At 35.9% G+C, this 14,373-nt stretch overlaps 1 protein-coding gene across 1 annotated transcript; it reads left to right on the top strand.

The window, feature by feature from the left end:
• Nucleotides 1-8,427: 8,427 nt before the first annotated feature.
• LOC308506998 (keratin-associated protein 13-2-like) lies at nt 8,428-8,955 on the top strand (the record flags this gene model as incomplete). Its single annotated transcript, XM_081071144.1, has 1 exon — nt 8,428-8,955. The coding sequence occupies one exon, from the start codon at nt 8,428-8,430 to the stop codon at nt 8,953-8,955; it is 528 nt and encodes a 175-aa protein (XP_080927270.1).
• Nucleotides 8,956-14,373: the final 5,418 nt, after the last annotated feature.

The following is a 14,373-nucleotide window of genomic DNA, read 5'->3' as shown; positions in this document are numbered from 1 at the left end:
GGGTGGTGGCATGAAGTTGTAGTAGATCTTAGATATTGATTTTTCTGGTTCAGGTTAACTATGCATAGACAACAGCCTAATTAAAATTTATTTTCAACAAAATTGAATAACTGGGGCCAAAAACAGAGCACACTCCAACCCTAATTATTCCAACATTTCTTACTTTGTTCTCCTGTTATTTCTTCATCCATTATCCTGCCTCCAATCGTTTTCTCTCCATCCTCTCCATCCGGTTATTGTTATCCTTCTTTCATGTTACTGAGACAGTATGGTTAAGTGTGTAGACTCAGAGTATCATGGTGTGTATCTGCTACATTGCAACTCATCTGTAAGGAGACAGAAATGATGGTAGAACTACTGTGGGTTAACTAGGCTAACTTAAGTACCATTCATAATACTTAAAACAATGACTGGCCCACATAAAATGCTTATTAAATATTGTCCACTATTATTATTTTATTGAGAGAAAATTGAGATTCTGCATTGTGTTAAAAATTAATTAATCTAATCTATTTTATCTGTTTGGGTTTTTTTTTGAGAACTAGGAATGTTTTTTGGTATATTTCTAGTTCCAAAGATCTCTCCAGGGCTTTCATGCTGCCTATGTGAAAGTGATAACTAATTCAGTGATGTCATAGTTAAGATTTTTATAATGACATGTATAGTGAGTGAAATTTTACATTCTATAGCAAATGGCAACCATAATTTATAACTTTAAGTGAATAAATACATCTTAACAAATGTGGCTTCCTATAACAAAAATGCATAGTCTCAAGTTTCAAAGTCAAGAGTTCTTAAAAATATATAATAAATATTTCAATATTACAGGAAATCAATTTGTATATTTTGGTAAACAAATACGTAGAACCTCATCTTTGTGATGATGTAGAGAGTACATACAGGCTTAGTTTAATAGCACTGGTTTGTGAATATATTTAAACATTCTTACTTGTGTATATAAATAAGACTAATGTCTTCCCCAGATCGCTTAACCTTTTCAAAACACTTGTGTTGATTTTAAAGCTTGTGACTTTAAACATATATACCTTAACTCAGGATGACTCAAAGATATTCAAATTTCCACAAGTTCCTTATCATTAATATTATTGAAACAAGTGAGAACAAATAATAAATCAACAAAAAGTAAATAGCAGAATAGCAAATAATTATATTTTTCTGATGAAAGAAGAGTTTGCTAATACTGTGTGATGCCCAATAATACCTGACTTGTTCATATTTTTTAATGTCTTCATAACCAACAATAATGGTTACTTAAATGTTTCCACTTGGCTAGGCAATGGTGTCCCACTGGTTGTCAAACATCACTCTGAATGTTGCTGTGATTAACACATTTTGATTAAAGATAATTAATTACCTTCCATCATGTGGGTGGGCCTCATGCAATTAGTTGAAGGCCTTAAGAGTAAAGACTACGTTTCTTAAAGAAGAAGGAATTTTGTAGGCTGCAACATGGAAGCCCTGCCTGAGTTTCTAGCCTGCTGAACTATAGAATTTGAACTTGAGATCGTTACATCAGGATGAATTACCAGTTTGTTGGCCTGTTCTGTAGATTTCAGACTTGCCAACCCCCACAATCACTTGAGCCGATTTAGAAAAACAAATCTCCCTCTTTTTCTGTACACACACACACATCATATATATGTGTGTATATTAACTATGACATCATACATATGTATATATGTACATATCTTATATAAGTATACACATTACGTACTCATACGCATCATATATATACACGTCATACACACACACACACACACACACACACACACACTATTGATTTTGTTTCTCTGGCGAACTCTAATACACGCTCTAAGAAATAGATAATTTTCTTAATGTTTGCCATTACTATCCTCTCTAACCAAACTGATCATGTGCTTCTTGAATCTTATTTGAATTTCACTAGGGAGGGAATGTACCTTTTCCTTCACAACCAGCCAAAGAACAAAAACTAAACAACAAAATGCAGTCTTTTGGAAACTCATTATGGAGACTGAATTATCAGAACATGATTTGATAACTTAGAATCATAGGATTTTACAATTATTAGGGCTTTCAGCAGCTACAGAGGGCTTTCAGCAGCCACAGAGTCCTGCCTCTGATATACGTAACAGCCTAATATAAACTGCTATAATTCAGTGTTACTTCCATCATAAAGCTCATCTTTATCGGTGTAAGAAATCAGACATTGCAATCCGTGGTTTCACACACTAGTATTTCCTTGGTAGTGATGCCTAACTTAGTCATACCAAATTCTGTGAAATATATCTGGGCTTTGCTCAATTCCTATTTAGGTTCTCTTTCTGTTTAGTCTATAGTGCTGAAGTCAAGCAAATAAAACAATAAGGAACACAGAAGTTGAACAACATACTGGACTCCCTTTCTGGTCCCCTAAAATTTTTTTCCAGATTATGCACATCTTTGAAATGTTCAAGATGGAGATTTGAGAACTAAGTTTTGGAAACAGAAGAGGAGTTGAAGTTGGACATGTCCTGGTATTCTTAGAAAATCAGCATTGTTATCAACTGACAAGCAAACTGAGGACTTCCATTGACCTCCATCAGTTAAATGACCCATCCAGCACCCAAGGAATGATTTTTCACTTCAAACGCAAGGTGAAAAGCTATCACCACATTCTGTCAACTTAGTAACACACTGCTAAACGAGGCAGTATGGCACGTGAAGTAAAACGATCTCAAGGAGAAAACTGGGGCATCTTGTTGAACTGGAACAGAAGAGTGACTCCAGAAATAGATCGATACATATATGATTAGTTGACTTTTGACAAAGGTAACATGGCGATTCCATGGGTAAGGGCATTCCTTTCAGCAAATTATACTGGGATAACTGGATATCTATGTACAAAATAAATAAATAAATAAAATATTCTTGACTGGAACTTTGCCCCATATACAGTTGACCCTTGAACGCAAGATTGAGCAGTGTGGGTTTACTTACATGTGGATTTTTTTCAATTGACTTGCACAGTTCAGTTGACCCATGTAGTTCAAATTCTCCTTATTCACAGTCCACCGGCTGTTGAGAATCTGCATATGTGAAGGGCTGACTTGAGTTCTATGCAGAATTTTGACTTTGTGGATAGTAGGTACCCCTGACTTCATGTTGTCGGTGGGCAAACTGCACCAATGTTTAAAAAATACATTGGACTTAATCAAAATTAAAAACATCTGCTCTTCAAAAACACTTTGGTAAGAGAGTGAAATGACAAGCCATAAGCTTGGAGAGAATACTTGAAAAACACATATTTGATAGAGGACATGAATCTAGGATATATGCAAGACTCTTACAATCCAATTAAAAAAAGGGAACTCAAAAATGATCAAAAGATTTCAACAAATACCACTAAAGGAGAGATATGGAAGACAAATAGCACAAGGATATTCAATACTATTAATCATTAGGGAAATTAAAATTAAAATAGCCTGGCATACTACCACATGACTACTAGAGTAGGCAAAATAATAATAATAAATAATAAAAATAGCAAGCACAGTGCTGTAGAGGATATGGAACAACTGGAATTTTTGTGCATTGCCGCTGGGAATGCAAAATGATACAGCCACTGTGGAAAATAGTTTAGCAGTTTCTTAGAATGCTAAACCTGCAGTTACCACATGAACGAGCAAACCCACTCTCAAATATTTATCTAAGAAAAATGAAAACATATGTCTACAAAAAGAACTCCATGTGAATGCATAGCAGCTTTACCCATAATTGCCCAAATTAGAAATCATCTAAATGTTCACTACCTAGTGAATGGATTACCAAATTGTATAATATGCATATAGTGAAATACCATTAAGCAATAAAAAGGAATGGACTATTGAAATATATAATTACAGGAATGAATCTCAAAAGCTTTACACTTGCTCTGTGAAGGAAACTAGACACAAAAATCAATATAATATACAATGACATTCATAGTGCATTTCAGAATAAAGATTATAGGGACAGAAATTCATATATGAGGTGGGAGGAGATTGATACAAGTGGTACAAGGAAACTCTGGGTAGTGATGGAAATGTTTCGTTTTCAGCTGTGTTGGTGGTTACATGACTGTATATGTTTGTCAAAACTTATTGAACTATACATCTAAAAGGTGAATTTCATTATATGTACATTTTACCTCAATAATAATAATAATAATAATAATAATAGTAATAATAGTCAACTGACTGGAGAAGTATATCTGTAGCATATGAAAGGCAAAAGCATAAAATAACGAATACAGGAAGAACATCCAAAAAATAAATTTGGAAGAAGAAATTACTGTAGAAAAATAGGGAAAAGAAAATTATAAAAGAAGAAACTTGAATGAGTCCAGGTTATACAGCTTGTAAGTGATGGAAACAGGATTCAAAGCCAGCCAGTCTGAATCCAAGAGCCCTGAGCCTAATTACTACGCTGAAATTGAAATTATACATACCTAGCAATCCCATCTCTAAATATTCACTTGACAGAAACCCTAGATATAGCGCAAAGTTTTAAATACAAATGTGTTCCCTGTCACGTGATTTGTGATAGTAAGAAATTAAAAGTAGTAAGAAAATAGATCCACAAAATGTGATATTTTTATGTGGTAGAATTCTATAAAGTAGTAGTAATAAGGAAAAACCAGATCTTTGTATCATAGCCAAGTGGTTATTTGTATGAACTCTGATAATGGTGCCAGTATCTGGGTTCAAATCCCATCTCAGCTACTTAATGCATGTGTGATATTGGACAAGTAACTCATGTTTGTTTCTTAGCTTTGCCATCTATAAAGTAAGAATCAAAACAGTATGTACTGAATAGGATTACTATGAAGATTAAATGAGCTAATATTTATAATAAAGTGCTTAGAACAGTGCCTGGCTCTTAAAAGTGCTGCGGAAATGATGATGAAAAACACACAAACACATATATATCAACATGAGTAGATTTTAAAAATAATTTTCAATATAAAATTATAAATATATGTGCAATAAAATTACAACCTTATAATTTAAAACAATAAACTGTGTAAACTGAAAATATGTATAAAGAAAATTCCATGGAAAGCTACTCAGAACTGAATGCATTACTGGGATGACTTTGGAAAGACAGGAAGGCTGAGTTTGGCCCACAGAAAGATTATATCTGTAATGTTTTATTTCTGACAGAGAGAATGAGGGAGGGAGGGAAGGAGGGAGGGGGAGAGAGAGAGAGAGAGAGAGAGAGAGAGAGAGAGAGAGAGAGAGAGAGAGAGAGAGAGAGAGAGAGAATACTACAAAATGGTAACAATTGTGAATTAGGCATTCCAGAAGACTACCCTAGAGTTTGCTTTATTACTCCATGTAAGTTTCTGTATTTTTATTTTATTTTTTCATGTTTGAAGGGATTTGGATAAATGCTAGTGTAAAGAGATCAGAGAGGTCTGTAAGTAGAGTCCTTTAGGAATCAGCCACACCAGCCTTTTCATTTAAAATGAAAGTTATGGATAATGTGGTTCTGAAGACATAAAATGGGTCAGTTTGCAGCAGGGAAAAGCTGCAGTGACAAAGTAGAGTGAGTGCCACCCTAAGAAGATTCTATAACAGTCAGGCAGGATGTCTACTAGGAAAGCAGCAGCCCGAAGTCGCCTTGCATGGGTGCCTGGGAAGGAGGCCAGCAGAAAGGGTGAGAGATTCTCCATTCATTTACCCAGGAACGGGTCTGTCAGCCCATTCCTAGCAATAATGTTTAACAGATAAATCACCCCTGGGTGAGAGAATTCGGCAAGTAAAATCTTAGTGAAGAATAGCTGTTGTGAAGAGGGACCTTTGGGGATGGGTCCATAAAACACCCTTGGTCTAGAGAAAGCAGTTTTGAGGACATATGAGAAAAGTGAGCAAGAAAGGAAAAAGCTATAGGCTGGAGTATATGAATTTCTGCTACTTCTTAATGTTTACCTAATTTGAAAGTTAGTCAAAAATCTCTGAAAACATTTGCAAAAGGAGATTGTCAACTTGAAGACTGAGCTATTAATTAGGTGAGCTATTAATTAGTAGAAACAATTGCTACTCAACTAATTCAGATCATATGCTCCTCGTGGCTGGCAGGGACTCTGAAGTTTGTTTCATTCTATGCAGCGTGGGTGTTCCTCACCACAGTTTCTCCAAAAACAATTGTTTTTTCCATTATCGCATTTTCCCTCTGACATCTCCAGATAGTGATTTTTTTTCTTAAATGCTCTACCTGTGTCCACAGAGCATGCAGAGTATTTTATTCATTCTAGGATGCATTTCTGAATTATTAAAGCTGCTCTAGTTTTGTTTTGCTTTTTCTTCCTTTCAAAGGGACACATTTATTAGTGTTTAGGAGTTATTCATCAGTATTTGCATAAAGTTCACAAATAACTCTAATGAAAAGTATTAACCTAATAAAATGGGTAGAGGGTGTTAATTGGAATTGACTTATTTCTGAGTTATTTTAACTTTCTTTTCCAGATATAGGGAGCTGGCCTGGAAAAGCAAGAACTTCTGGATATTAGAAACTCTTTTTAAATTTTTTTTTTTTTTTAGCAGAATCAACTTTTAATAAGAAGAGAGAAATATCACCAATTCAAATGGAGTTAAAAGCTGGCATTATAGGGATTCCCATGTGTTGGGGGTCCATAAATTTACTCCTATGGTAAATTTAAGAGGTGTCATTCATAAAGCGCAGACTATTTTACTTGGGTGAATCAGAGCGACACTTTAAGTGTTGCACAAGGACACTTCATGTGATACATGCCACACGTTGAATCCTGCTTGGGAAAGATAATCATAAAACAAAGTAACTAAGTGCTCTGAAACAGCCTGCTTTGAAATAAAGCTGGTTAATTTCCAGGTAGGTAAGGAACTCTCTTTTCAATGACAACCCTGAATGCCATTTTTCTTAGTTAAGCTAAATAAAATATCAGATTCAGAAGACAAATGGACACAAACAAGTAAGAAATCCTTTTTATTCTCCTCTTCCTTCCCCCTGCACACTTAATCCAATTATTTGTTTCTGTTTCTTGGGCTGGAAAGTAGAATACACTTTACATGTATAAAGATCAGCAATGCATGGAATTCTACTAGCAAGTACTACTCAATGAAAATATTCTTAGGAAAGGTAAACAAAGCTTTATTAGGTTTTTATATCTTGGCATAAATAAACTTAATAGATTCATTCTGAGACAAGCGAAAGTTGAATTTGCTTTTATCTTTGCAGAGTATCTGAATCTTAACTCTGCATAAGGAGACCATGGTTCAAGTTTTAATTTTGCTTCTATCTTACTGAGCAATTAGAAGGAATTTATTGAACCTCTCCGAGATATAATTTCTCTAGAGTGGGTTGACCAGAGGATATTCCAGACCCATAGAGCTTTAATACTTCAAGTTAGTTGCTTCACAAAATAGTAACCGTCCCTGAAATTCTATTTTAGGTATAAATTAATAATTACAGCTAAGAATGTATATGCTCTTCCATCAAGAAATTAAACAAAAACTGTGAGTTGACATAGAGCATAAGCAGAGAATAACATGTACTATAATACATTAAGTCTCATCAGAAAATACATGGAGAAACTCAGTTCTAGCAAACGCCTCATTTTGAAGTCTCTAAATACACCAAAAGGGTGTATTTATTGTTTCCAAAATGTGCATTACCTAAGGAGACCCTTTAGGCTTCCATTCTGTTTAAGGAAGTCAATTGGCATGGACACCAAAGATGGTGTCTGTACCCCTTAATTCTGATCATCAGCTCAACACATGAGAAAGTCAAGCATATCAAAGAAAAGGCAGGCTCAGTGTTGTGTCAATGAATTTCAAATGTAATTAAGCTAAATCAATGAATGTCAGGAATTACCTAGATTAGTTCAAATAGAAAACCAGTAAAAGGTTGCACTGGTAGATTGTTGAGACTACTGAGTATAGTATTTGGAGAAATCCATTATAACATACCTATGAAGGAAAAGACACGCTATTTTTAATATTAATAGTAACCACTGATGTTTCTGAGAACTTAATGCAAATGAAAATAAAAAGTTTACGCAATTCCATTTGGTATGACAAGGGCTCACTGCACTCATAGATAATAAGAGGGAGGATATTTGGAAATGTGATGAGCTACAACTTTGAAGTTCAAACCACAGAAAATTCCTGGGGAAAGAAGCAGAGTAACTTCTTCTTAAGTGTATCAGAGTGATTAAAGTACAATTAAGTATGAGAAGATGTGATAAATTAAGCCTGAGCAATAACCTAAAGAGGTATTCCTCCATAAAATATTGAGCAAGGAAGAGGAAGTATCTGGACGGTGACACACCCAGACCTAAGAGTATATATAACTTGAAGCCCAGACCATGATACTGAAACTCAGAGAATCTCCTCACTCGAAATCAGCTGAACTCACATCTCCATCAACATGTCCTACAACTGCTGCTCTGGCAACTTCTCCTCCCGCTCCCTTGGAGGCTACCTGTCCTACCAAGGCTCCCGCTGTGGCTCTTCCTACCCCAGCAACCTGGTCTACAGCACTGACCGCTGCTTCCCCAGCACCTGCCAGCTGGGCTCCTCTCTCTACAGTGGCTGTCAGGACACCTGCTGTGAGCCCACCAGCTGCCAGACGTCCTGTGTGGTATCCAGACCCTGCCAGATGTCCTGCTACCGCCCAAGGACCTCCACGCTCTGCATTCCCTGCCCACCAACTTACACAGGGTCTCTGGGCTGTGGATCCAGCAGCAGCTGCTCCCTGGGCTATGGATCCAGGAGCCGCTACTCCCTGAGCTGTGGTTCCAGTGGGTTCAGACCCCTGGGTTATGGAGTCTGCGGCTTCCCTTCCTTGGGCTATGGGTCTGGATTCTGCCATCCAACCTATCTGCCCTCTAGGAGCTGCCAATCTTCTTATTACAGGCCAACCTATAGATCAGCCTTCTGTAGATCAAATTGTTGAGTTTCCAGACCCTTTGAGCAAACGTTTCTTTCAATCTCTTCTTAGAACTGCTATCATAGGCTTTTTCAACAATGTGAACCAATCTCTCTCACCAGCAGCTCTTCACCCTTTTTCTGGCATTAGGCATTGGCTGACAAACTAGTTCTTTCTGACAGTGAAATTCATAAATGACCAAAATACTGAGTCCACTGTCTATAATTTTGAAACAATTGATTCAGAATCACATAAGTTCTCCTTATAAAATGTATGGAAGTTCACATTTGTTTGACCCAATAAACTCTTTCACTCTTGCATCTGATATGTTCTCATTGTTTTTTGATTAATTTTCTAAATTTTATTTGTGATCTGTCTTAGGGCTCTAGACCTTCAGAGTACTTTCCCTAGGAAATAAGTTTAGATTTTCCTAGGAAATCCATTTCTGTAGGAAATGGCACAAGTCCTGGTATATGCAGAAAGTCTCTGGTCACTCCACTGCCTAAGAGTTAACAATTCTGTTAATTTTCCACTGTCAAAGCTGGTAAAATGTTTATTATTGATAGTCTGCCCGTAATGAAGTCAACATTCTCCTTGTGTTTTCAATGAGGACACCTTAGACTGACAATTATATTCGGTTTTGATTTTACATTTTCAAAATGATGTTGAATTAGAGTTTGTCCAGATATCAGCTAGGCAATAAAATATTTATAAAATATATCAAATATTTGAATAATTCTGATATTTTGGTAAGAAAAAGAGAAAATATGAAGTGTCAGGTGTTGGAAGGCATTATGGTTATCTTTAAATATATGGGCAAATGGGTTTTTTGTTGTGAATGTGTGCGTGTGTGTGTGTGTGTGTGTGTGTGTGTTATGTATGAGACAGCGGGAGAAAGAGAGAGTTAAAGTTTAAAACTGAGGAATTGAAAGAGTTATAGGGAGGAATGTGTTGGTTTGCTATAAAGAAATACATATTTATGAATTATAAACTTATAGAATTATTATGACCTGGGTAATTTTCGTTGAACTTACAGAGTTCCTCAAGTAGTAGAAGATGAATAACCCTCTCATCCTCTTGGTTGGCGAGTTCTGCTTCGAACTGGAGATAAGATTAGACGACTTTTAAAGTTCTACATTTTATAATCTGCCCAAGTCTCCTTGGAATCTACTGCTCAGCTGTGATAATAAGAAGAAAATAGATTCTTATAGGATACTCTTCAGATCTGTTTTGTTAATTTATTTTATTTTTTTATTTGAGTAAGTTATTTGTCTCCAAGTCTAAATATAATGTCAGAATTCAGTTAAAAATTATCCATAATATATTTAGTAATAACTCTCCATGAGTGGGAGAACAGCTGTCAAAGATTATCATTTACTGCAATCATGTCCTATGAGTGTTTATTCATTTGTCTTCCCTCTTCATCAAACTTTTTCTAATTGAATCAGAGAAAAGAGGGCCTCTTCTCTCATACCAGGTCAGACAATTAAGTTAGCAAACTTGATGCAACGATATTGCTAACATTTTTGGATATCAGAGAGATTATTCATTATAAATTTGTACCTACTGGACAAATGGTTAACCAAGTTTTCTATTTGAAAGTGCTGAAAAAGTTGTGGGAAACAGTGAGAAGACCTGATATTTTTGCCAACAATTCATGGCTCTTGCATCATGACAATGCACCAGTTCCCATGGCACTCACTGTCTGTGAGGGAGGTTTTAGCAAGTAAACTAATAACTGTGTTGGAACACCCTCCCTACTCACCCGATCTGGCCCCCAGTGACTTCTTTCTTTACCAGAAGATAAAGGAAATATTGAAAGGAAGACATCTTGATGACATGCAGGACATCAAGGGTAACACAATGACATCTCTGATGGCCATTCCAGAAAAAGAGTTCCAGAATCGCTTCAAAGGGTGGCATCAGTGCATAGCTTCCAAAGGGGAGTACTTGGAAGGTGACCATAGTGATATTCAGCAATGAGGTATGGAGCACTTTTTCTAAGATGAGTTCATGAACTTAATTGTTTAACCTTGTATACGTAAGACAGTAAAGGACTAAGCGTGAAGGTCTGGAAACCATATCCTATGTGCATAGAATTCTAACCAGGAGATGGAGAACAGAGGAAGCAAGACAAAGGACATCGTTGAGAAGCTCCTGGTGATACAGGAGCCTCTGGCTCTCATCATTCCTCAAGCCAGCTTTATTAGCCCTTTGTGTACATTGATTATAGGTCAATAATGTCTTCTTTTGGTTTAAACTAATTAAAACAATTAAAATGAAATCAGATTTTTGTCACTCACATCCAAAGAATACTAATTATTAAAAATGTGTCATCTAGTGCAGTTATTCATTGACTTTGGTGTAAATAGGCAGTTAACATTTTTATTAGTAAAACAAAAAGATCCTGTGAGTCTAAATTATTGTTATTAGCATTGAAGGTGGACTACTAATTCTTATTTCAATGTGGAATGAGTAAAATGTGGAATAAAGAACACATATTGGATAATAAACTCAAAGTGGTCACAGTAGGTTGGCCAGAGAGAAAGTCTTGGGAACACATTCAGCAAACGTAATAGAACTTGAAGCTTCTAATTTCAGGCAAGGAAGGCATCAGGCTCTACAAGGAGTGATGAGTACAGAAAAAGGTTTAGAGCTGAGAAAAATTCCAAGACTTCAGAAAGAAGGGGTATCAAGACACACAAAGAATCTAGTTCTGTAATGAGTTGGAGAATTTCTCCATTCTAATGAAATCTTGAAAGGAGAGGCCAAAAAACTGAAACAGAAGCAAATAGTATTTTAATACTTCAATATTTAAACTTTTCAAAGTATAATGTGAAGATCAGATTTCAGGGATCAGACTAGATTAATACCATCTGTGTCCTTTATTCTCTGCATAATAATCTTTTCTTAGTATCTCATTAAATATGTGTTGAGCTTTACCTTTGCACTAGAGTTCTGTGAAATGCTGAAAACTTAGAAAAGACTAAGGCATTTGGTTTTGAAGAGTTAGTTTATGTTGAGTGAGAGAAATAAATTTTCTCTCATTTTGGTGTGAAGGGTGGGTGTGATGAGAGCTTTAGGAAGAGGTAACTGTATCAACAATGGAGCAATTGCTTTGATTAATATGTTGTTGGGTTTAGGGAGGAAAATTACAAGTTATTTTTTTTTATTAATGTGTGATATCTGGGAAGCAAGAGGTAAAGTATTGCATAATAATTAAAAGTGGGATTGCCCAACCCTGCAGGTTCACAAATAGACAGAAACAACACTGATGCCTGAGAAAGCCTAGCTTTGCATCTGGATTAAAAAAGATGTCAATAATAAAAAATAACCTTCACGTTTAATATGCGGGAATGGTTCTTTGGGCTTATGTTATTCTTAGGTAGCAAAGTTAATGTGCTTATTTATGTGACTGAGGGCTCATTCAGTTGCAATTAACAGTCTAATAAAATGCTAACACATTTTAACACATGCATTTAACACATGCAGGACAGAGTTTAAGTCTGCAAACTATAACTTGAGAGGCACTGCATTCTAAATGAAAAGAATGTGATTTATTGTTTAAATTTAAAATATGTCAGGAAATCACATCAGGAAATCACACCTCTCTCCATGCCTTACCTCCTGCTGCTCTGGAATTTCTCCTTACTGTCTCTTAGGAATATTCTGGTTTCCTATTGTCCTGCTATGTCTGTTCTCACCCATCAATTTTGTTTACAGCAGCGTCTCATTCTTAAGAAGACACTTCAGGGTTACACAATTGTTTGCCCCCTTAAATGTTGCACCCTAAGCTCCTCATTTGCTCACCCTAGCGCTGGTCCTGTACTTCACATACCTCTACTCCCTAATTATTCCTTACCTGGACTGTCACACACCTGTACTCGCCACTCAAGAACTGTTGCCTTCAGCAGCTCCCAACAAACTGTTGACACAGAGTCTTTGGTCTAGGGACACAATAGTTGCCACCTCTGGGTTGTGAACCCTTTTTCTGTTACCCAACATCCTTTCTTCTTCTGACAGTTGTTTGTATAATTTGCCAACCAGTCTGTATATATGGACGATACATCAAACAGCTGCATAATAGAATTGTTAATGCAAAGACTACACAAGCTTCTAGTGATGTGGAATCTTCCCTACACAATCAATTATTGTCAAATATGACCATGCCCTTATCGTCCTGTGGTCTTTCCCTGGATCAACCATACCTGTTCTAAGATATCCTTTATACGAGGACAAACAATGATCTACTTACAGCAAAAGTAGCCTTTGTCCATTAACCCTTCCATTTCATTACTCCATTATTTTTTTTTTTTAAATCTTAGTAATGTTTCATTTCAAGGATCACCATTTGTCATGAAGTGGATCCTTACAAGCAAGTAAAAAACAACAGAGAAAAATGAGATTGTGGAGCTATAACTCACTGGCACCAAAATTGTGCACTCTATTATTTTTCATCAGCGTTTGTGTTCTGGTATATATTTTGCGTGCTTTGGTTTTAAAGAAAATATTCTCTTGTGAAATATACACTACATTTTCAGCATAGAAGAATGTAGCTATATACAGGATTAATACAGGTAGACTCAAGTTTTAAAATCTCTCAATTATTTTCCCCTCCTTATGGAACTATATAAAGGGAAATAAAGCAAATATGGTGGGAGATAGGTTCTATTCCTGGTTCTCTGCTAACTATTAGTTTTAGATCTTATATACATCACCTAATTTCTTTGGGTATAGTCTTCTTGACTTGTAATGTGAGATAGTCCTTGACAATCTGTGATCTCTGAGGTTCCTTCCATAATTACCAACCTCTCCATATTATATGATAATAGCAGCATTTGAGAGGTGGGCTGGTAAGGTCCCCATAACAGTTTATATTCTTCTATGTGTCCTGAGGAGGGAAGAAGAGAGGGCCAATGTTTAAAATGTGATGCGATATAAAACAATAATGTTAAATGTATAATATCTTCAAAAAAGTAAAATCACGATCCTCGTATAAATAGAAAATAGGCACATTAAATATTTTATTTAAATAATTGAATAAGGGGACCATCAAGAAGCTACAACTGGTTCAAAGGAGAACTCAGACAACACACTTATATCAGCTGTGAGAATGCCGAAATGAATTCACAAAGATAGATGCAAAGTGGTTCTTATCGACAGAGTAAAAATCAATGACATTTTCATTTCTATGGACAAGAATCATTTACATTATTTTCAGTTTTCTACAACGTACAGAATTATACAATAGATCAAAAGCAGTGAAAAGTGGAGATACTGTGAAGGTGAACTAGACAGGTCATATAATAATTCATTCCTACGCTCCCTGTTTCAAAGGCTCACCATTTTTTTTTCTGACAAAAATATGTGAAATCAGTAATGTTAATTGTTAAACACAGTAATCCATGTGCTGCAGCAGTGTAAACATAATGTTTTCCCTTCAAT

The sequence above is a fragment of the Rhinolophus hipposideros genome (assembly GCF_964194185.1).
Source record: "Rhinolophus hipposideros genome assembly, chromosome: 2".
Classification (NCBI taxonomy): Eukaryota; Metazoa; Chordata; class Mammalia; order Chiroptera; family Rhinolophidae; genus Rhinolophus; species Rhinolophus hipposideros.
The sequence above is the reverse complement of the archived record's forward strand: the minus strand, read 5'-3'. Positions and strand labels throughout refer to the sequence as shown.